Source organism: Rutidosis leptorrhynchoides, chromosome 9 (genome assembly GCF_046630445.1).
Source record: "Rutidosis leptorrhynchoides isolate AG116_Rl617_1_P2 chromosome 9, CSIRO_AGI_Rlap_v1, whole genome shotgun sequence".
NCBI classification, from domain to species: Eukaryota; Viridiplantae; Streptophyta; class Magnoliopsida; order Asterales; family Asteraceae; genus Rutidosis; species Rutidosis leptorrhynchoides.
In genome coordinates, this window is record NC_092341.1 from 145,342,501 (window position 1) to 145,366,500 (window position 24,000).

Sequence of the window (24,000 nt, forward strand, 5' to 3'; positions counted from 1 at the left end):
ATGTTATTTAAAATGTTGTTATTATTTAACTTCTCTAAGGTGTAGATGTTTTAGATATGTATCTTAAAAGTTTAAAGAATAATAAAGTATGTTCTCCTAGATAGTTTTATGGAGTATTTCGATATTTCTTTACATAATAATAATATGTTGACTTTATATTTCTAATTTTAGTTAGAAATTGACAAAACTACAAAGTATAAGGTCTAATATGAATTAGTTAAAAAAAATTAGAGTCTCAAACACGTGGCTTACTCCCCACCTCTCATTTTTTGGTCATCTTCCTCCCTTGTTTGTCATCTCATTCAAATTCAAAACTCCATTAAAACACAGCAACGATCCGTAAAAATTATGATTTTTATATTAAATTACAGAAAAATTACTAATAAATATATGAAAAGAAGGAAAATTTCACTGGGGCAGATGCCCCATCTGCCCAAAGGTAGTTCCGCCCTGGATGTAAGGATCATACGGATGGCTAAAATACACATCCTATCGGGAAACCCGAACAAAACATACCTCGGCGCGTATTACCAAAAATCACCTAAATTCGTATACCCGACATATTTTGAATAATAATAATAATAATAATAATAATAATAATAATAATAATAATAATAATAATAATAATAATAATAATAATAATAATAATAATAATAATAATAATGAAAATAATGATAATAATAATAATAACAATAATAATAACAATAATAATAATAATAATTACATTCCTACCACCTACTACTCAATCGTAATTCGTGACGTTTCATTCTGTCAAGTTCCTTTTTTACAAAGAACCAAATCTAATATTCCATAGTTTCTGAGTTTCCGATTGGTAATAAGAAGGTATGTAAAATTGATAATATTGCTGCTTTAATCAAAATATATATAATAATTGATAATATACATACATGGATTGATAATAATGTATATTAATTAATTAATTGATAATAAGACGTGTAAAATTGATATTTTTTATATATATATATATATATATATATATATATATATATATATATATATATATATATATATATATATATATATATATATATATATATATATATATATATATATATATATATATATATATATATTATTTTTACATAATTGGGACCCGATACTCATGAAGAAACTCATTAAGTAACGGGGACCCGTAAAGTATGGGTTCGGGTTTGAGACGAAAATTCTTAATCGAGTTCAGTGCCGGAATAATCTATACCCGTCTCATACCCGACCTGTTCCATCCCTATCGGATCTTCACCCATTTTCGAATTTTGATATTTTTCTAGCTTATGGATTATTGTCTAGTGTTGGCATCTATGTAATATATTGTAACATATTCAAAACTAGCAACTTTTCATAGTGAGGGTCATAGTACCCGAATTGACTATTTGCTGCTTCGCAAAGCGGACCTTAGGTCATGCGGTGACTGTAGAATCCTGACTGCCTGGACATGGCCCATCCAACACAGATTATTAGTCATAGACTTAATTCTGCATAGACGAGCTACTAGGAGTGTGAGACCTGCACGATCTAGAATCCTATGGAAGAATTTGAATGAAGAGAAGGCCGAAACTTTTAAAGCTTCGATTCTAGAAAGAGTTGAGGCAGGAATGGATATTCTAGCCCATGTGGATGCGGATTAGATGTGGAATAGACTGGCGTCCACTATTAGAGATGTAGCCTAGGAATCCCTAGGTGTGGGAGTAGGGACATCGAGGGGACACATGTCTAGTAGAGAATCTTGGTGGATCAGCACCGCGGTTCAAACCAAAGTCGTGCTCAAGCAACTGAGGTTTAGGGAGCGCATTTCATGTCGGGAGCGGACACCTGAGGATAGAACTAAGGCAGAACAGAGATATAAAGAAACTAAAAGAAAAGTTAAAAAGGTTATGGCGCGTGCAAAAAAAAAAGCATATGAAGATTTGTATAAAAAAACTAGAATCTAAAGAAAGAGCAAATGATATCTACAGGATTGCAAAAGCTAGAGAGCGTAGGAGGAGGGATATAGATAACGTCAAGTTATCAAGGATGAATCCGGCCATACCATAGTGAAGGAAGATGAAATTAGGAAGAGGTGGGAAGGGTATTTCTCCTCTCTTTTCGTCGGTGGAGGAGCTGGGCGTCAAGTCGATTTTCAAGACTAGGGTGTAAGACAATTCTGAAATAACAATTTCCGTAGGAGGATCAGCCAGGAAGAAGTAAGATTGGCACTACATAAGATGAGGAGAAATAAAGTTGTTGGACCAGATCATATTCCCATAGAGGCATGGCGATGCCTTGGTGAGGATGGTGTTAAGTGGTTGACGTGTCTTTTCAATATGACGTTTAGAAGCTATAAAATGCCTACGAAATGGAGACTTATCGAGATTATTCACATATACAAAAGTAAGGGGACGCTCAAATTTGCAGTAATTATAGGGGCATAAAATTACTTAGTTATACTCGGAGGTCCTCACGAAAGCAATCTGTCTACCCTGGAGTAGAGAGAGGGGGGATGACTTTCTCTTCCGGTGGGTGGAGAATTTTTCTCAACTTGTGCCTAGAAAGACGACTTCTCTTCTATTTTAGGGTAAAGGAAGAATTGTCAACAGTTCACCTCCTCCATATCTCGCATACGCGGGATTAGGTATTGTTATTGTTGTTGTATATTCAAAACTAGAGGAAACAATGAAAATTGTTAACTATCAAGCAAGTGCACTACTTGTCGGGTGACATTACTTGTAAGACATTATGATGTCCTCACAGGAGGTATCATTTCATGTTTAAACCAATTGAACACCAATAATGGTAGTATATATTGATCCTATAGGGAGGTTTTACCGGATTCGTTCACGGACCCCTACCCGGAACCACTGCCCGAATGGATGTGTTCTCGGGTACCGTCGATCGGGTTCGGATTTCCGCCCGAACGTGTGTGTTACGTGCAAATGATGAGGGTCGTTGAAAGAAATGATCTACTGATGCCAAAAAAAAATCGCCGTTAAAAAAAAAAAAACAAAAAAAAAAAAAAAAAAACAACTCAAGAATTAAACGAGAAGGAAAAAGGGTTTAAAAACGGTCACAAGGATATATTCATATGAGTTAGTAAAGTATGATTTGTTCTCCGGAGTAACCCAAATAGAAAGAACTTCGTCTGTTTATCCGTATAATAAATGCTATTTTGTTTGATTTCTTTTATAAATCAAATAATAATAATAATAATAATAACAAGCTGGTCATATAGATGAGCATTTTCATTGTCAAATGGTCACTAATTCTCGATTTCTACTTCATCCATCTCAAAAAAGTCTCCACCTCATTACTATGTATGTCCCAAAAAAAATATTTCACTTGCAATATATAACTATTGATTATAAAACTCTCCGATTTACTCTCATTTAATACTCTCAATCATTTATTGTAAATATAAAAACTAAATTAATATTTATCAAACCTATCTTAAATTTAAAAAAAAAATTTACGAGACACTTATTTTGAAACGGATGAAATAGCATTTAAATTAGCATTTTATTTTGTGTATACCTGTAGAGATGAGCGACACAATCCATGATCTCAGAGTGAAAATAGTGTGCAATTCCAAGGCGTTGTAGGCGATCCACCATCCAACTTCGTTCAAACATGTCAACAGGGTATACATTTGGGACTGTAATGGAATAGGTCATGTCATTAACTTGTTAACGATATTCAAATATTTAAAACCGAAATATAATTGAAAATTTATTTTATGTATATATCATTTAACAAACGCCCAAAATTTAGTGTTAACCTTGACCAAAAGAGTCCTTTCACCAGTTTTAATTTTTGTTTTTTTTTTTTTTTTTTTAAAAGAACCGCACTTATCTAATGGGTAAATACTGTTTTCCGTGGAATCTATTAAATAATTCTACACTTACTCCGGTCGTAGTGTGCAAGTGTGTAAACTTGAGAAACCCATGTTCGATACAAACCAATTTTTTTTTTTCTTTTCTGTTTTCTTAACTTTCAACCTTTCTTCTTTTATATTTACACTCTGCCCCATCCACACTTTTTTCTTTTCATTTTTAAACCATCCTATTCTCCCGTCCCATTTAATTTTTCATCGCACACCCTCCCACTTTTTTTTTATAAATCTTCCAACGAATTTTTTTTACAATACTTTGTTTTTTTTCCCTTTATAAATTTCTTCTATTTCTTTTCTGGCATTGTAGTATTAATTAACAAAGCATTCAAATTATGTGAGTTTTATTAGTTTAATTTTTAAAGTTTAAATTATGTGTGTTTTATTAGTTTAATTTTTAAAGTTTAAATTATGTGTGTTTGATTTGTTGAAACGGATTAATGACTTTTTCATTATATTATATACATTAACGTTTTGTATTTTAATTGAAATATATATATATATATATATATATATATATATATATATATATATATATATATATATATATATATATATATATATATATATATATATATATAAAAGTATAACAAAAGTTTTTTCGCACTCAGCGTAGCGCGCTCACCACATGCTTGTTTAATTAAATTCATATCGTATCATAAATTAAAAAGAAAGTGAATTTTTACCCACTCCATGATATTTTTCATGCGTTATTTCTCATTTGTTTTATAAGCGGATTTTATTTTTATATAGTTTGATTCGATAAATTATCTATTTAACACCCCTACTCGCAATTAAACAACTACACACGTACTTTACATGATTAAAAGACTTTAGATCTCCATCTATTCTATACATATATATGATGATCATTAAGAATTTATTAATAATTAAAAATAAACATATATAGTCAACTTTTTTATTTGTAAGTATGTATGTATATATTTTTAACGGGTCAAATGGGTGATATTACCTCCTCCATTGAATTTGGCAACCAGACTTGTCAAATATGCAAGACAATTTTCATCTTTCGTTTGCATGTATACCATGGTTGTTGGTGCTGCAGATAGCACAAAAGATCCATTTTCTTCTTGAAGTTTTAGAAGCTTTTCCCAGTCAAGATCTTTCACCCCTTCCAAGCTATAATGCAAAATTGTTGCTGTCTTGTAAAGTATGTCCTTTGGTATCCTAAAAAATATCAAACGGAGTAGTATGCAAAAATAGATCTTTCGTTATTCAAAGGATATAGTAAGTCAAGAAAATAAGAATCAAATGGACTAACCTTTTCAGCTTCATATCTCGGATTGCATATATCCTTTTCAAGATAGGAGAATCGTTTGGCATTTGGATATCTATTTTTCGTGCAAGTTCAATGAGCGTGGTGAACCCTAACTCGAAACCAGATGTAAAATGTTCTTCCTTCTCATCTCCGATCTTGTCCAAGTTTTCGTACACAAATTTCATTCCTATATATACCAAGAATTAAGCTAATTGTAAGATATTTGATGACGACTGGAATTTGAATTATAATGGATGAGGTCATGACAGTAGAAGTTTTGGTTTGGTCGGTTTACGATTTATTTAGTTTATTCGGTTTTTACGAATATTTTTAAGCACCACTAACCAAATCAAATTTGTAAAACCAAATCAATCCGATAAAATAAAAAAGTGGTTTATGTGGTTCGATTGCAGGTTAAACAAAAAAAAAAAAAAAAAAACTCATTGATGAAAAAGTAAGTAATGAATATGTTAAATTGATATAATTAAGTCTCAAAAGCACCGGTAGACCCGGAGATCGTTGTATGCTACTTTCTTCTGGGAATCACTCCGACGGGTTCAAACGCCGGAGATAAATCAGAGTTGTGCTACTGTTGCTACTCCTAGTAGCAATTTGAAGAAGCTTTCTGGTACCAAGTCTATTTCTTGAACTCAGCATTCTCTAAAGAAGAAATTAAAGACGCGGTTTGGTTATGTGGTTGTGATAAATCGCTAGGACCGGATGGTTATTCTTTCAGATTCATTAACTATTTTTGGGATATGATAGAAGATGATATATATATATATATATATATATATATATATATATATATATATATATATATATATATATATATATATATATATATATATATATCGTTGATGCAACACCTCATTTTTTCTTTGATCCCGAAAAGGAAAATACGATTTATGTCCAAGACTACATACCAATCAGTTTTATTCGTATTAAGTACAAAATTATTGCGAAGCTTCTCGCAAACAGGTCGACGCAGGTTATTAATGACATTATTAGTCCCGCGCAAACAACTTTCATTAAAGGACGTCAAATCCTGGACGGTCCTCTCATTATCAATCATTATCAATGAAGTCGTTGAATGGTGTAAAAAGAGACATAAAAAAACAATGTTGTTCAAGTTTGACTTCGACAAAGCTTTTGACTCTATTCTTTGGGAGTGTATTTTTTTCTATGCTCTCTAACCTCGGTTTTAATGCGAAATGGGTTAGTTGGATACGTGCTTGTCTCACGTCTTCTCACGCCTCCATTCTACTCAATGGCAGTCTTCGTCTGAATTCAAAATAGGACGTGGGCTTTGCCAAGGAGATCCTTTATACCTCTTCCTATTCATAATTGGAAAGGAAGGCCTTTATGTTGCGATGAAAGACGCCATGTGTAACTCAGCGTTTAAAGGCATTTGCATGAGGAATAATCAGTATGGGGAGCTTGTTTCTCATTGTATTATGCTGATGATGATATTTTTGTTGGTGAGTGGGATGATATAAATGCCTTGAATCTAGTTACGCTTCTCGGATTCTTTTTTGTGGTGTACGGTCTGATAATAAACCTCCGTAAATCCAATTGGCATTCGCGAGCATGAAGTGGCTCGTCTTTCCGGGATCATGGAATGTTCAAATGCATCTTTACCTTTCCATTTTTTATGTCTTCCTGTAGGCCTTAACATGTCAAAAGCGGCCAATTGGGATCTGGTCATTGCAAAAATCAGGAAACGTCTTGCCTTGTGGAAGGTAAATATGTTATCTTTTGGTGGTCGTCTTACATTGATCAAATCAGTTCTCAGTGGTCTTGAAACTTGTTACTTGTCGTTATTCAAAGCTCTGTTTCATGTTATTAGATCGATGGAGTCTTTGCGTGCCTCGTTCTTTTGGGGAGGTAAGGATAATGCTAGAAAAATTTATTGGATAAATTGGAGACTTATACTTAACTCTTACGATAAGGGAGGTTTAAATGTTTCAAGTCTTGCTTCCTTAAACTGTGCCCTTCTCTACAAATGGAGATGGAGGTTTCTAGTAAACAATGATGCTTTATGGTTTAAGGTGGTTACTCGTGGAGGTGTCATTACTTCAAATAAATAGCTGTCATATGCTAATGCGTGTGTGAAATTCACACAAGCAACCAAATTCAGCCTTCTCTCATCTCTATCAAGTTGGGTAATGGCTCGCTTACTAGTTTCCGGTTTGATCCATGGCTAGAGGGGATCCCTCTTGCTAATCGTTTCCCTCAGTTATTAGCTTTAAATGAAATAAAATCAGGCACTGTTGCAAATCGTTTTATCGAACGCGATTGGTCTTAGTATAGAAGGCGTGATCCTCGTGGTGGTATTGAATTATCTTCCTTTTACCAGCTGCTCGATCTCCTTCTAAATGTTTCATTATCTACTAATGTTGATGTTTGGATTTGTAATGGTCATTCTACATATATGTTTAATGTTGCCAAAGCAAGAGTTATGATTGACCAACATTCGCAAGCTTCTTATGCGCTTTCAATTATATGGTACTCTCATTTTTCAATTAAAATCCTCATTTTTATTTGGCGTTTAAAGATGCATTGTCTTGCTACAAAGGATAATCTTGCGCTTAAAGGTGTTTTGCTCGCCAATCTTTCATGTGTTTAGTGCGAATTGGACCAGAAACAGAATTTCATGTGTTTGCTACTTGTGATATTAGTAGACAAATACGGGCTAACATTGGTTCATGGATATGCATTGTTATTCCGACTTAGAACTCGATGGACGACATGTGGTCTTGGTTTAACAGTTTTCCTATTCACGGAAAGAAATGGATAGTTGTGAGTAGTATCTTCTTTTCTTCTCTTTGGAACATTTGGCGTCTTCAAGTATCCTAACTTCAGATCCGTTCATGGTTTAGATAACATTATTGTTAAATCTTTCGTTTGGTTATTCTCTAGATACAAAAATGCTAGGATTAATTGGTCCGTGTGGTTGTAAAACACATTCGACACTATGTAAGTTTTGTAGCACTTCATATTTTTTCTAGCTTCTTGCTAGGAAAGTTTTTTTATAAAATCTTATGCCGTTTAAAAAAAAAGCACTGGTAGACCCTATGAAAACTCATATCAATTACTTGTAAATGTATTACTCCATAGTTACTTCGTGTTTTGTGAATGCTATAACGACACATTTATAGTTAAACAATCGTTAAAGTCTTTATATATATATATATATATATATATATATATATATATATATATATATATATATATATATATATATATATATATATATATATATATATATAAAAGAGAGATTAGTTTAGCCTAATTGTCATAAGTGCCATATTTATAGGGAATAGTGACAAGTGGAATTGTCAATTCCTCAAAATGTAATGGTTAGAAATAAACTATAATTAACAAGTTAGATAACCAAAAAAAAAAAATAAAAAAAAAATCGTTTTTTGAAAAGAAATATATGAAAATGAATTAATTAAATATATTATATAGATATAGATCAGAATCAAACGTGAATATCCCATCCCTTTTTCAAAAATCTTATCTCTTCCCTTTTAACACACTAAAGATTGTGAAAAAAATTAACGGCTCTAAACAACTTTCATTTTTATGCATTCTCCAAGAACCCGCGAATTTTGAGATTACCTTCCCTAGATCTTATCAGGGAGGTTTCAACTTTGGTGAGTATATCTACTCGCAAATAGATATCTATCTTAATGTTTTATTAATCAATAAACTGAAGGTGTCATAGTGTACTTAATTCATGTGCCCTTAAAAGAATACTTAACAATGATGATTTACATTTATTTTTTTTTTTTTTGAAAGGCAAGTAATATATTATATAAAAAAGAACATTACACGAGAACCTAGCAAGGAGCTAGAGAAAACAGAAAACACGAACTAACACACAATCCCACAAACATACACACAACTATAGAGGGCACATAAACACGAAGGTATTAAATACACACGACACGAAACCTAATAAAACTAAGTTTCGGACTAAGTTTCGGAGTCCGATGACGAGCAAGAAGAGCAACACGAGCAACAGTCACTATCCACCTCCGCGTTAGTCATCACATTTTCGATGAAGTATCTTTCATGCCATCGGAAATTATCACGACGTTGGTTGCGCTTCATATTACATCTACCCCACACGTGCTTAATAAAGCGACTTTTAATCAAGGGAGGGGCTACATTTATGAAACTGCATGTTGCCATTAAATTTAACACAAAACAACCTAAGTATGACATAACTAGCAGCAATTTTATATAATTGGGCTTTTGAAGGTCAAAATGAGTAGGTGTTGCATGTACTTAATTTTTTCAACCGATTGATTTTGAAAAAATTTAACTTAGCCTCATTGATAAAAGATGCTTCATTCATTACCACTTTTACACAATAATTTTTTTCCCAAGGTCATTTTTTTATCATTGTGCACAATTGATATATTATGAATACTGATATCTATTATTTAGTGTTATCTATTATTTAGTGTTAGTTTTTGATGTGTTTGTTTCACTAAATCACGCTTTGTTTTTATCTTGCGGGAAGGAGAATGGAACTGGGAATAAACCGAATAGCTGGTACTTTGTTGGTTTTCGTTGAATAAATGGCGATGTCTTAATATCTTAATGCATTCGTTTAATTTTATTTAAAAATAGTAAGAGGTATGTGGAAGAATCTTTATATCCGTATCTATGATCATCCATGAGGAGTACATACATAATATTAAGGTAATTTATATTATATTAAAAATTAAAACTTGTTTAATTTGAACGATTTTACATAGTTATCATAGATATGGGTCACGTAATAGTTATTATAGATATAAGTCATGTAATTCTTCTCGAATGATTCTTTTACTTTTAGATTAAACAATCAAAATTTTTACACTATAATAACCATGAAACGTACACTTTAGAATCTCAAATCTAAAGCAAACCCTTTAACCATGATCGGTTGCAAATGATCCACAAACATGTTTGATTTTGTTGAAGAAACTATCATTTATTAATGTATTAGTGATTTCAGTAGTTAATACATTATGTTTTCATTTTTTTTTTTTTCCTTTTCTATTCCTTTATCTTACGCTCTTTATTTATTTTGTAGGTATGATGAGCTCTTTAATAAATCGAACGGTTATGAAAGATCCACAAACGTGTTTGATATTGTTGAAGACAACTATAATACGTTTTTTGTTTATTCTGTAGGTATGATTAGCTCTTTAATAAGTTGAACGGTTACGAAAGATCCACAAACATGTTTGATATTGTTGAAGACAACTACCACTTACTAATGTAAGTGAATTTTAGTTAATACATTATGTTTTCAAATTTTTCGTTTTCTATTCCTTTTGTGTTAAGTTTTTATGTTTATTTTCTAGGTATATTGAACTATTTAATAAATCAAATATTTGATTATTTTACCTTTTTAGCTTTAGGTTTTTGGCATGATGATGAAGTTGAAATTCTTGGGTTGTTTCTTCATTCTATTGTAAAAGATCTTTTGACATGCATATGAATAATGATATCTTTATGTGACATTCAATCATTTTTCTTTTAAATCATCTTAAAATTTATAGTTTGCCTTATATGAAAGATTTCGAATTCATTTTTTCTATCTGTCATGTGTATATTTAACTTTAGTCTGGTTTTAATTTTAATTTAGATATTATATATTAATATATTATATTTGTTATCAGATATGTTTATTTATTGTATTATAGTTTATTAAATATATATTATAGACTATATTTTTTTAATCTTTATTTTTATTGTAACTAAGTACATATTATTGTGATATAGTTAAACACTTATGAGTCGAAAGTATCTAAACATTTATCTTCATATTAGTAAAGTGTTAAATTTTATTAGTGAAATATTAATGAAGTGTTAGTATGTTTGTTATGTTAATGAAACAGTGATCAAATAATGAAGTGTTAAAATTTACTTATGCTATCTTTAAAAAAAAAATGTGATTAATGACCGTGTTTACATTGGAATAAACCCAAGTCTTATCATGGAAAATAATAAATAATGAATAATAATGATTTACTAACTATTACAGAGTATTATTGAGTATAATTATCCATTTGGCTATGTAATTATAAATAAAAAAATTTAGCTCTTCCAAAAAAGTTAAAATATTTAATTTATAATGAATAATGGTAAAAAAAAGATAGAATGTGATAAACAATAATGGTACATGATGTAATGATGTTATATATCAGAAAAGATAGAATGTGATAACAATAATGGTACAAGGTAAAGTATTGATAAATGTGTTGGTAAAAGATGACATACATCTTTGATGTCGATTTATTATATTGCGTAGAAAGCAGACGAGAGACATGTAAAATAATGTATACTAATAACATAAGAAGACACTTAAATGAAAATACATTATATGTGAGAAAGACCAATATCAAATCAAAAATGAATTATAAAATATTGAAATTTAGGACAAGCTGTGCAACGCACGGGCAATGCCCACTACTATAGAATTAATATCGAATTCGGGAGAAATCATTGCGCAAATTACCATAAAGATTGTCTAGATTTTGGTATGAATGAAGAATTTCCTAAAAATAAAGTTCACGAATTTGGTTTGAAAAAGATTTTATTATACTCTCTATCACAAATCTATCGTCTCCAGATAAAAAACACACAGTTTAAGAAAAATCGACATACAAATGTACTTTTTTTTTAACTTTCTAGTCTTACCTCTTACTTTTTACTCATCATTTTATTTTACATGTATAAAGCAGGGGTATAAAAGAACTTTAATATATTATTTATTTATTTTTTTATGGAAGTTGACAATTAATTTGAGAAAACCCAATAAAGAATACTAAATTATAGAATTGGGACGGAGGGAATAGATATAACTGGTTTTCGAACCCTCGCTTCGCGTCGAGGGTTCGGTTTTCAATGTATTTTATTGCGTTTAGTTTATAAAATTATTTCGTGGTTAATGATGATGTCATTGAAGCGCAACTCGAGACGAACTAAAAGGTATAACTCGTGAAAGATTTAAATATTATTTTAAATTAACAATATATGTGCATCTCCGTGTTTCGCTATGAAATTGTCGACTTTTAAAAATTTAACGCATAATCAACGTGTATAAAAAGTACCCCAAATATTTAGCGTTTTTAAAAAAATGTCCGTTTTGCGTATATTAGTGACATTGTGTTCCTAAAATTATTTCGAGTTTAACGATGGTGTCGAAAAAATTTAACTCGTTGCGAGCGAGAAAATATGACCCGTTGAATATTTGGGTGGAGTTTATTTAAGATTTTTTATGAAAATCGTTATTTGACACTTACCCCCTGTTTGGGGGGTCGATTTGAATTTGTGAAAAAAGTGTAGGGGCTTTGTTGGTGTAATGAAATTTAGTTAAGAGTAAAAAAAAAAAGGTGAAAGGACGAAAACGCTAATAGTTACTATTCATAACTTTTGTCTATTAGATAGTATGGTAATAATAAGGACATATAACCCAAAAAGTTTTTAAATAAAGAGTATATCCTTTCTTTTCTTTGTATTTCTTTTATATCCATATTGCATGTATCCTTTTCAAGATAGGAGAATCGTTTGGCATAACAATCAAATGGACAAAAAAAAAAGGATAAAAGATATAGCTTTTATTGAAAATTTGTATCTTTGAATATATATATATATATATATATATATATATATATATATATATATATATATATATATATATATATATATATATAAATCAAAAGTTTTTTATTGATTGTGGTTGAAAGTTATTTAAATATATATATATATATATATATATATATATATATATATATATATATATATATATATAATTATAATAATAATAATAATTATTATAATAATTATTATTATTATATAAAATATAAAATGTAAACATTGAGTGATAATCGATATTACCATTTGAATGAGATCTTTGCCATAATTGAATTTCTAAACCAAATGTTCTTTCTTCTTTTAAATACGTAGTAGTATATATTAATAATATAGTATTAGTATTACTTGATATTAATATTTAATAGATATTTATATATATTTATAACCCACTAATTTTTGTTAACGCATTTATCTTTCTGTTGGCCGGGAGTTAGGTTTCACCACCATTACCGTTCAACTCGAAATAATTTTACGAACAAAATGCAATAAATTGTATTCGAAACTGATTTTCGATGCACTACCAACGGAGTATTTCTTTTTAGCAATAGATATGGAAGTGATTTGAATTTACAAATTGAGTCCTCAAAATATTAATGAACACACAAATATAACTATCATAATATTACTTATACATGACGACTCCCCCCGATTACCATTATTTTGCTGAAATGAGTAACAACTTTTCTAAATTTAAACTCGTGGGTTACACTATTATTCAAAAAATAATTGTATATAATAATTTTAAAATAATATAATTTATACTTTACTAATGTTAAGTTCTATGACAAATTTTCAATGTACTTTAAATATTACTTAGTGGAGTATATAATTTATATATTAAAATGATATTAATGGTGAGAAAAAAATTGTATACATTAAGTTACTAATACCACCTAAAATCGCTTTTAAAATTTGTCAACACCACGGACTCTTATACTCAAAAGAACTTTAAAATTCGTCAAAACCATGGGCTCTTAAAATCAAATGGAATTTTTAAAATTTGTCAACACCACGGGCTCTTAAACTCAAAATTATTATTAAAATTTGTCAACACTACAGGCTTTTAAATAATTCTTTATCATTATCTATGTTTTTAATATCGCAGTTTACATACTTTTTTGAAAAAAATTACAATTTGCACAGTTTTTTACACACCCGTGCAACGCACGGGCTCAAAAACCTAGTGTATATATATATATATATATATATATATATATATATATATATATATATATATATATATATATATATATATATATATATATATATATAAACACTTTTTTGTGGGGAAATGGAAGTAAATATTTTAATTTTATTTTTTCATTTTTAATTTTTTTTCCAAACATTAAGATCGAAAGAAAAAATATTAACATTTAAAAAATACACTTTGTGATAAATCTTATTATTTCAACAAAAAAACGCTCGAAGAAATAAATGATAACATGCATCATGAGTAATGTTTTGATTAAAGTTTTTTTCATCGTTTTTTTCATTTTATATGAAGTTTTTTTTTCAAAATTTAGCCCGATTTAGAGTTTAGGGTTTAGGGTGTAAGACACAAGTTTTAAAAGTATATAAATGTATATATCTATATTGCTGGCAGGCTCAATTTTCTATTTTGGACCGCGACGCGGCTAGAGCCTGACGGAAATTCCTTGTCTTTATTTAATTATAAGAGGGGCATTTTGGTATTTTCACTTGATGGACGGATTTAAAGCCTCTATATCAGTTTTGGGAGTGTCATTTACCCCTCTTCCACCAACCTTATCCCTTCCACTTCAATTTTAGAGTGAGAGAGTGCTCTAGTGAGAGAAAGCTCAAATCAAGGAGGAAGAAGCGTGATTCGGGTCAAAGCACGAGTTTTAAAGTTGTTCGTCTAGTCACTAGCTACGTTTTGTTTGTGGTGGTAAGTTCTAACCTTGGTTTTTATTACTTGGATTTTGTTTGAGGGCTAGGGTTTTGGGGCAAGGGTGAACTTGAAACCCATTTGTTAGCAAATTGGGGGTTTTTGGGTAAGACTGGGTCATAAAGACCCAAGAGCAACTAACCTAGGGTTTCAAAGTGATATTTAGTGTTTAAGGGTCTTAAGAGGTTGTAAATCGCTAGCACACTTTCTTGTTTTTGTAAATGGGTGTTATTTGGGTTGTGGATGACCCAAATGGGTGTGTTGACCTTGAAATGGGTCAAACGAGCTTTGAATGACCTAGTGGTGTATAGTTGGGTGATTTAATGTCATAGTCACTAGTTTTAGTGATTATTGGTGATTTAGGCCTATAATTGGCATTGTGAGTGCAAGGGGTGAATATTTGCACTAGGTGTCTATTTGGTCGGGTTGAGAGTTCCATTTAGAAAAAGTGTTGACTTTATGTTAATGTAATAGGTGATTTCATTGACGGTTGAAGAGCTTGTTGGCTTACCTTCATTTTGGATACAAGGTGAGTGGAATAATTATACATGTATGTATGTAGTGTGTTTATTTGTGTACTATGGTATGGACCACGGCGCCGGTAGTTCCATAGCATGTGCGGGTGTGCTATGACGTGAACCACGGAGCCAGTAGCATCATGGTACGGGTGTTGTAGTGATAACCACGGAGCCGGTAGCACTGTGGCACAAGTTAGAAGGTGTGAACCACGAAGCCGGTAGCGCCTTGACGTGAGTATGACTCGAGTTATGATGTGAACCACGGAGCCGGTAGCATCATGACATTGCGTATGGTGTGAACCAAGGAGCCGGTATCACCATGACGCGAGTTTGGTTGACCATATGGTTGTGTATGCGTTGTAGTGTAGCATATTATATAGTTCGATTATATGCTAATGATTATGCTAGTTGCGGATGTGAAGGCTAATAGCTTTGTACTTGAGATGGTAGGCTAATTATTTTGCTAGCATGTATGCGATATGTGTGTAAGTGTTTACAAGTAGGTATACTATATATGTGTATGTGTAATTATTGCATTCACTAAGCGTTATGCTTTCCCTCTCATTGTTTACTCTTTTTAGGCTCCGGCGTGGATAAAGGCAAGGGTATTCGTTTGGACTAGCGGACTCCTTAATGATTATGCTAGTGTATTGCTTTTGAAGTTCGACCTAGGTTTGGGTAGTTTAACCCCAAACACCATGCTCGGGTTTTTGTTTGGTATTTAAACTTGTCGGTCGAAACTCATTTTTTTGAATGGTAAAATGAGCGATTGATGCTCGGTGGTTGAATACTTGTTTGGAGTCCTAAAAAACTTGTAACCTTTGTTTATTCATGTGGCGAGAAGCTTTTTTTAATGATGGTTGTCGAAATCGCGAGATTTGGTGACTTGTGTAATTTTAACTAAGGTTAGAATCAGTCCCAGGGGGAAGCCGCGCCGCGGCCTTGAGGGGCGCGCCGCGGGTTAATGAGTAAAATTGATGTCGAGGGTTTTTAAAGGTCCAAACTATCTGGGACTTTGTTAAGCCGCGTCGTGGCTGGGAAACCTGCGCCGCGGGTTAAGCCTGACAGGCAGGGCCTGTCCAACTTTTGAAAAAAAAAATGTTTTGCGTTGGTTAACGGGTTGGGTTGTTACAAGTGGTATCAGAGCATGGTCTAAGGGATTTAGGCGACTTGAGATAGGTGCCTAGACTTAGACAATTTTGTGCGTGTTTTATGCGGGACTTGCAGGGGCGGGTCGGACCGGGTTTTGGTTAGTGCCTAGGTTCGGGCAAAACTAACTAAATGAAAAAAAAATTGTTTTGTGTTGGCAATCATCAAGCGAGATAGACGTTGTACTAGCAAGTTGATGCGACGTGCTCGCGTAATAATCACTAGCTACCATTGTTACGGGTGCAAATCATGTCAAACAAGCGATGTACGACGAGTGTGGAGCAAGATGGGGTGGTATGGTATATGTATGTGTCGTTTCTGTTCATTTCGTTGTTTAACTTATTCCATTTTATAGAATGAAGATGAGAAACGGACACAATACCGATAACGGAGGTACGGGCAAGGACTCTGAGTTCACGGCCAAGGTTGAGGCCATTATGCAAAGGCATCACACGACCTTTCTAGAGGACGTTAAGAAGATGTTCCTAGATTCGATTGACGAGCAACTAGTCAATCTAGTCAAGGAACAAGTTAAGGTTGTTCTTCACGAAGATAATGTTGGAAGGCGAGACTTCCACTATAAAAATTTCAAGGATGCTCAACCTCCCACTTTTGATGGTGAATGAGACCCTCTCAAGAGTGCTCGTTGGATCTCAGATATACTAGCGAGTGCCCTCTCGATAAGAAGACGATGTATGGTAGTAGCATGATGAGGGGTGATGCCAAGTTATGGTGGGACGCTAAAATACGACTCTATGGCGAAGAACAAAGTATGAGTTTGACGCGGGACGAGTTTAAGGCGGAGTTTTTCAAAGAATACCGAACTTCGGCCGATCTTTCGAAGCTTAAGGACGAGTTGCGTACTTTGAGGCAAGGGTCCATGGATTTGAACACTCTCAAGTCCACTTTCTTATCAAAGACCCAATTTTGCCCGGATTATGTTGGGAATGACTATATGTTGAAAGAAGACTTCTACCTAACCTTGAATGATAACTATCAAGAAAGGATTAGTAGGAACTCGGTGAAAACTTTTGATGAATTGTTTGACATAGCTAAGGGTTTTGAGTCGCATGCTCCGAGAAAGAGTGACTTTACCTTTGTCAAAGGAAAGTTTGAAGCTACTAGTCATTCCAACAAAAAGAGTAGGAGTGCGAATGAGAGTGTCGGTAGTGTGAAGAAGGGTGCTTTCGGGGGTTATGGACCCAAATTCTATAATTGTGGACGACAAGGACACATGGCTCGTGATTGTACAAACCCATCTTCAACACCAAAGCTCACTTGTTATAATTCTCAAAAGGAAGGGCACCAAAGTACGGAATGTCCCGAATTGCGAAATGATCAAGTTAAGAAGCTAGAGAAGGCAGCGGGTACGGCCAGGGGACGAAATTATTTGATGACCAATGATGAAGACAAACAATACAATGAAGTTGTCTCATGTACTTTTATGGTTAACTCAAATCCGGTGAGGATACTATTTGATAGCGGTGCTAATTTGTAGTTTGTGTCTCCGTGATTTGTGTCTAAGCTTAACAAACCAATAGCTAAGTTAAGTCATCCGGTAGAAGTTAAAATAACGGATGGTAAGACGGTGCTAGGGGTTGATGTGTGTAGAGATTGTAATGTTGTGTTTGGTGCCGAAACCTTTAAAATCGATCTCATCCCGATGACTTTGGGTGAGTTTGATATCGTTGTTGGTATGGATTGGCTCGATCGTCATAGAGCCGATATTGCATGCCATGAAAAGTTCATTCGTGTAAAGACCCCAAGTGGGGGAGAGTTAATTATTCATGGCGAGAAACGGAGAAGACTTGTGCCATTATGCACTTATGCACGGGCACGTCGTTTCCTTAGTAGTGGTGGCATGGCTTTTCTTGCCCATGTAGTCGATACTCATGAAGAGCCACCATCCATTTGTGAAATTCTGGTGGTTAATGAATTCGAAGACGTTTTTTCGGATGAATTACCGGGTGTTCCGGCGGAAAGACAAGTTGAATTTCGCATTGAGTTGGTTCCGGGGGCTACTCCCATTGCTAAAACTCCTTATCGTTTAGCACCAATGGAAATGCAAGAGTTGTTAAATCAAACCCAAGAGTTGCTTGAAAAGAGTTTTATCCGACTGAGATCTTCGCCATGGGGAGCTCCGGTCTTATTGGTGAAGAAGAAAGATGGTAGTATGCAGATGTGCATAAATTATCGGGAGTTGAACAAAGTGACGATCAAGAATCGTTATCCCTTACCTCGGATTGTCGATTTGTTTGATCAACTCCAAGGCGCGACTTATTTTTCTAAAGTTGACTTACGGTCCGGTTATCACCAAATGCGGGTCCGTGAGGAAGATATTGAGAAAACGGCCTTTGGAACTCGCTACGGGCATTTTGAATTTGTAGTTATGCCTTTTGGTCTTATGAATGCATCGGCGGCATTCATGGATCTTATGAACCGAGTGTGCCAACCTATGTTGGACAAGTCGGTAATTGTGTTCATTGACGGCATACTCGTCTATTCTAAGAGTATGAAGGAACATGAACAACAGTTGCGCGGGGTGTTGAAGACGTTGCGGAAGGAGAAGTTGTATGCTAAATTCGCAAAATGTGAATTTTGGCTAAGGGAAGTTTAATTCCTTGGCCATATTGTGAACAAAGATGGTATTTAAGTAGATCCGGGGAAGATAGAGACGGTAAAGAGTTGGGGACAACCGACTATACCTACGGAAATTTGAAGTTTTTACGGATTGGCCGGTTATTATCGTCGGTTTATTCAAGACTTTTCTAAGATCGCTTCTCCTTAGACGAAGTTGACGAGAAAGAACGCGAGATTTAATTGGGAAAATGAGCAAGAGATTGCTTTCCAATTGTTGAAAGAGAAATTGTGTCAAGCTCCGGTCTTGGTGTTACCGAAAGGTACAGAAGATATGACGGTTTATTGTGATGCCTCATTAAATGGGCTCGGGTGTGTTCTAATGCAACGGGGAAAGTTATCGCTTATGCCTCTCGACAATTAAAGGAACACGAAAAGAGATATCCGACTCATGATCTTGAATTGGCGGCGGTGGTACATGCGTTGAAAATTTGGCGCTACTACTTGTATGCTGTCAAGTGTACGATTTATTCGGATCATAAGAGTTTGAAACATCTTTTTGATCAATGAGATTTGAATTATCGTCAACGTAGATGGATCAATGTGGTAAAGGATTATTATTGTGAGATACTTTATCATCCGGGTAAGGCGAATGTGGTCGCGATGCATTAAGTCAAAAGAGTCAACATCTGGCGATACGATTGGGATCGTTACGTATGACTATTACTAATGATTTTCTTGTAAAGCTTGGTGAGATCCAAATTGAAGCTTTCGTTAACAAGAAGCATGAAGATCGAATCATGGGGCAAATGGAGTCTATTACCTTAGGCCCGCATGGTTTGTTGTCCTTTCAAAGACGAGTGTGGGTACCTAAGATGGGTGATTACCGACAAGTGCTACTTGATGAAGCACATAAGTTAAAGTATTCCATTCATCCGGGTGCGATGAAGATGTATCTTGATTTGAAGAAAGAGTATTGGTGGTCGGGCATGAAACGATGATGTTGTTAAGTATGTTGAACAATGCGTCACGTGTTTGCAAGTTAAGGCCGAACAACAAAAGCCGTATGGTATGTTATAACCACTAGAAATCTCGAAATGAAAATGGGATCACATTACCATGGATTTCATTACAAAGTAACCAAAGACGGCGAGAACCCAATTTGATACGATTTGGGTGATAGTTTATTGATTGACGAAAAGTGCATTGTTTCTTTCCATTCGGGTAACGATATCGTCGGAGACTTTGTCTAAGTTTTTTAATAAGGAGGTGATATCGAGACATGGGGCTCCTATATCTATTGTTTTGGATCGGGATACTCGTTTCACATCTCGATTTTGGAATAAGTTTCATGAAGATATGGGTACACAATTAAGAATGAGCGCGACGTACCATCCTCAAACGGACGATCAAACCGAACGTACGAATCAAACGTTGGAGGATATGTTACGGGCGTGTGTCATTGATTTTGGTGGTAGTTGGGATGAGCACTTACCTTTGGTGGAATTCTCATACAACAATACTTACCATACTAGTATCGGGATGCCACCATACGAAATGCTTTATGGGCGAAGGTGTAACCCCGGTTTGTTGGGGTGAAGTGGGACAAAAGGAAATCGGGAGTACCGATTTGGTTTTAGAGACGAATAGTAAAATTGAGATGATTCGGGCTTGATTAAAGGTGGCGCAAGATAGACAAAAATCTTATGCCGATAAATGTAGGCGACCAATTGAGTTCCAAGAGGGCCACATGGTGCTGCTTAAGGTTTCACCGTGGAAGGGTATTATTCGGTTCGAAAGCGGGGAAAGTTAGCTCCTCGATTTATCGGTCCTTTCAAAATCTTGGATTGTGTCGGTGAAGTTGCGTATAGACTAGAGTTACCCGAAGAGCTTGCGAGGATTCATAATGCATTTCATGTTTCCCATCTCCGTAAGTGTCTTGCGGATGACTCGACGTGGGTACTGTTTGATGAGATTTCGTTGAATAACAAGTTAGAGTATGTGGATGAGCCGATTGCCATTCTTGATTTGAAGATTAAAATGTTTCGTAACAAGGAGGTAAGGACTTTTAAAGTCCAATGGCATCATCGAAAGGGTTCCGAGTTCACGTGGGAATCCGAAGAGTTTGTTTTGGTGTATTTTCCTGCTTGTCATGCTACTTGAATTGCGAGGACGCAATCCGATTCAAGTGGGGGAGAGTTGTAAGACACAAGTTTGAAAAGTATATAAATGTATATATCTATATTGCTGGCGGCCTCAATTTCATGTTTTGGGCCGAGGCGCGGCTAGAGCCTGACGGAAATTCCTTGTCTTTATTTAATTATAAGAGGGGAATTTTGGTATTTTCACTTGATGGACGGATTTAAAGCCTCTATATCAGTTTTGGGAGTGTCATTTACTCCTCTTCCACCAACCTTATCCCTTCCACTTCAATTTTAGAGTGAGAGAGTGCTCTAGTGAGAGAAAGCTCAAATCAAGGAGGAAGAAGCGTGATTCGGGTCAAAGCGCGAGTTTTAAAGTTGTTCGTCTAGTCACTAGCTACGTTTCGTTTGTGGTGGTAAGTTCTAACCTTGGTTTTTATTACTTGGATTTTGTTTGAGGGCTAGGGTTTTGGGGCAAAGGTGAACTTGAAACCCATTTGTTAGCAAATTGGGGTTTTTGGGTAAAATTGGGTCATAAAGACCCAAGAGCAACTAAACTAGGGTTTCAAAGTGATATTTAGTGTTTAAGGGTCTTAAGAGGTTGTAAATCGCTAGCACACTTTCTTGTTTTTGTAAATGGGTGTTATTTGGGTTGTGGATGACCCAAATGGGTGTGTTGACCTTGAAATGGGTCAAACGAGCTTTGAATGACCTAGTGGTGTATAGTTGGGTGATTTAATGTCATGGTCACTAGTTTTAGTGATTATTGGTGATTTAGGCCTATAATTGGTATTGTGAGTGCAAGGGTTGAATATTTGCACTAGGTGTCTATTTGGTCGGGTTGAGAGTTCCATTTAGAAAAAGTGTTGACTTTATGTTAATGTAATAGGTGATTTCATTGACGGTTGAAGAGCTTGTTGGCTTACCTTCATTTTGGATACAAGGTGAGTGGAATAATTATACATGTATGTATGTAGTGTGTTTATTTGTGTGCTATGGTATGGACCACGGCGCCGGTAGTTCCATAGCATGTGCGGGTGTGCTATGATGTGAACCACGGAGCCAGTAGCATCATGGTACGGGTGTTGTAGTGTGAACCACGGAGCCGGTAGCACTATGGCACAAGTTGGAAGGTGTTAATCATGGAGCTGGTAGCGCCTTGACGTGAGTATGACTCGAGTTATGATGCGAACCACGGAGCCGGTAGCATCATGACATTGCGTATTGTGTGAACCAAGGAGCCGGTATCACCATGACGCGATTATGGTTGACCATATGGTTATGTATACGTTGTAGTGTAGCATATTATATAGTTCGATTATATGCTAATGATTATGCTAGTTGCGGATGTGAAGGCTAATAGCTTTGTACTTGAGATGGTAGGCTAATTATTTTGCTAGCATGTATGCGGTATGTGTGTAAGTGTTTACAAGTAGGTATACTATATATGTGTATGTGTAATTATTGCATTCGCTAAGCGTTATGCTTACCCTCTCGTTGTTTACTCTTTTTAGGCTCCGGCGTGGATAAAGGCAAGGGTATTCGTTTGGACTAGCGGGCTCCTTATTGATTATGCTAGTGTATTGCTTTTGAAGTTCGACCTAGGTTTGGGTAGTTTAACCCCAAACACCATGCTCGGGTTTTTGTTTGGTATTTAAACTTGTCGGTCGAAACTCATATTTTTGAATGGTAAAATGAGCGATTGATGCTCGGTGGTCAAATACTTGTTTGGAGTCCTAAAAAACTTGTAACCTTTGTTTATTAATGTGGCGAGAAGCTTTTTGTAATGATGGTTGTCGAAATCGCGAGATTTGGTGACTTGTGTAATTTTAACTAAGGTTAGAATCAGTCCCAGAGGGAAGCCGCGCCGCGGCCCTGAGGGGCGCGCCGCGAGTTAATGAGTAAAATTGATGTCGAGGGTTTTTAAAGGTCCAGCTATCTGGGACTTTGTTAAGCCGCGCCGCGGGTTAAGCCTGACAGGCAGGGCCTGTCCAACTTTTGAAAAAAAATAAATTTTTTTTTGCGTTGGTTAACGGGTTGTGTCGTTACATAGGGTTTAGGGTTTTGGGTTTAGTCCCTAAACCCAAAACACTAAACCCTAAACTCTAAACCGTTCGTGTTAAAAATTCAATCTAAACCCTAAACTCTATTTCTAAACCCTAAACCGTAATTTCTAAACCCTAATTTCTGAACCTTAATTTCTAAACCCTAATTTCTGAACCTTAATTTCTAAACCCTAATTTCTAAACCGTAGTATCTTAACCCTTAAAAAACCTCTAATTAAAACATTACTAATGATGCATGCTATCATTTATTTCTCCGGGCGTTTTTCGCCAAAATAATAACATTTATCACAAAATATTTTTTTAATGTTTATATTTTCACATGATCTTAATGTTTGTACAAAAAATTTCCAAAAAAAGAAAAAGAATTTAATTGGTCGTGCTCTTAGATCGGTTTCAAGGTTTCCTCCCAGGCAGTGATGTATTATCGCTGCATCGGCATAGTCGAAATGGGAGATGATCGCAACGAGTGGTTTAGTCTCCCTCAGGTGATCCCAATCACTGTAAAAAAAAAACATTTTGGATTGATTGATTTTTCAGTTAAAACTATTTATTGCACACTCATACTCATGAGAAATTCAATATCACGATTGTAGGCTCAAAAATCTAGTGTATTTACAGTAAAATTACCAAATGCGCTTTAAAGCCAATGAAGCATTGCTTCAACGGCATCTCCTTCACCTTGTGTGTTGGTGCTGGGGGTTAGGTCATGGGTTCGAGCCTCGCTCTGCCCATCCTATTAATTAATCTGCCTGAAATATGAATATCCAGATTGATCCCATGGGGGTTTTCTCCCGGATCCATTCAGGATTCAAACTCGGT

General features: G+C 34.6%; 1 protein-coding gene across 1 annotated transcript in view; it reads right to left on the reverse strand.

The window, feature by feature from the left end:
- LOC139868414 (ent-copalyl diphosphate synthase 1-like) overlaps nt 1–24,000 on the reverse strand; it is a 66,285-nt gene that overhangs the window by 37,046 nt on the left and 5,239 nt on the right. Inside the window, exons 3-5 of the mRNA XM_071856748.1 lie at nt 5,163–5,346; nt 4,854–5,068; nt 3,526–3,646 (exon numbers count right to left, since the gene is read on the reverse strand). Coding sequence (XP_071712849.1) covers nt 3,526–3,646; nt 4,854–5,068; nt 5,163–5,346 — 520 coding nt within the window. The remainder of the gene's footprint in view (nt 1–3,525; nt 3,647–4,853; nt 5,069–5,162; nt 5,347–24,000) is intronic.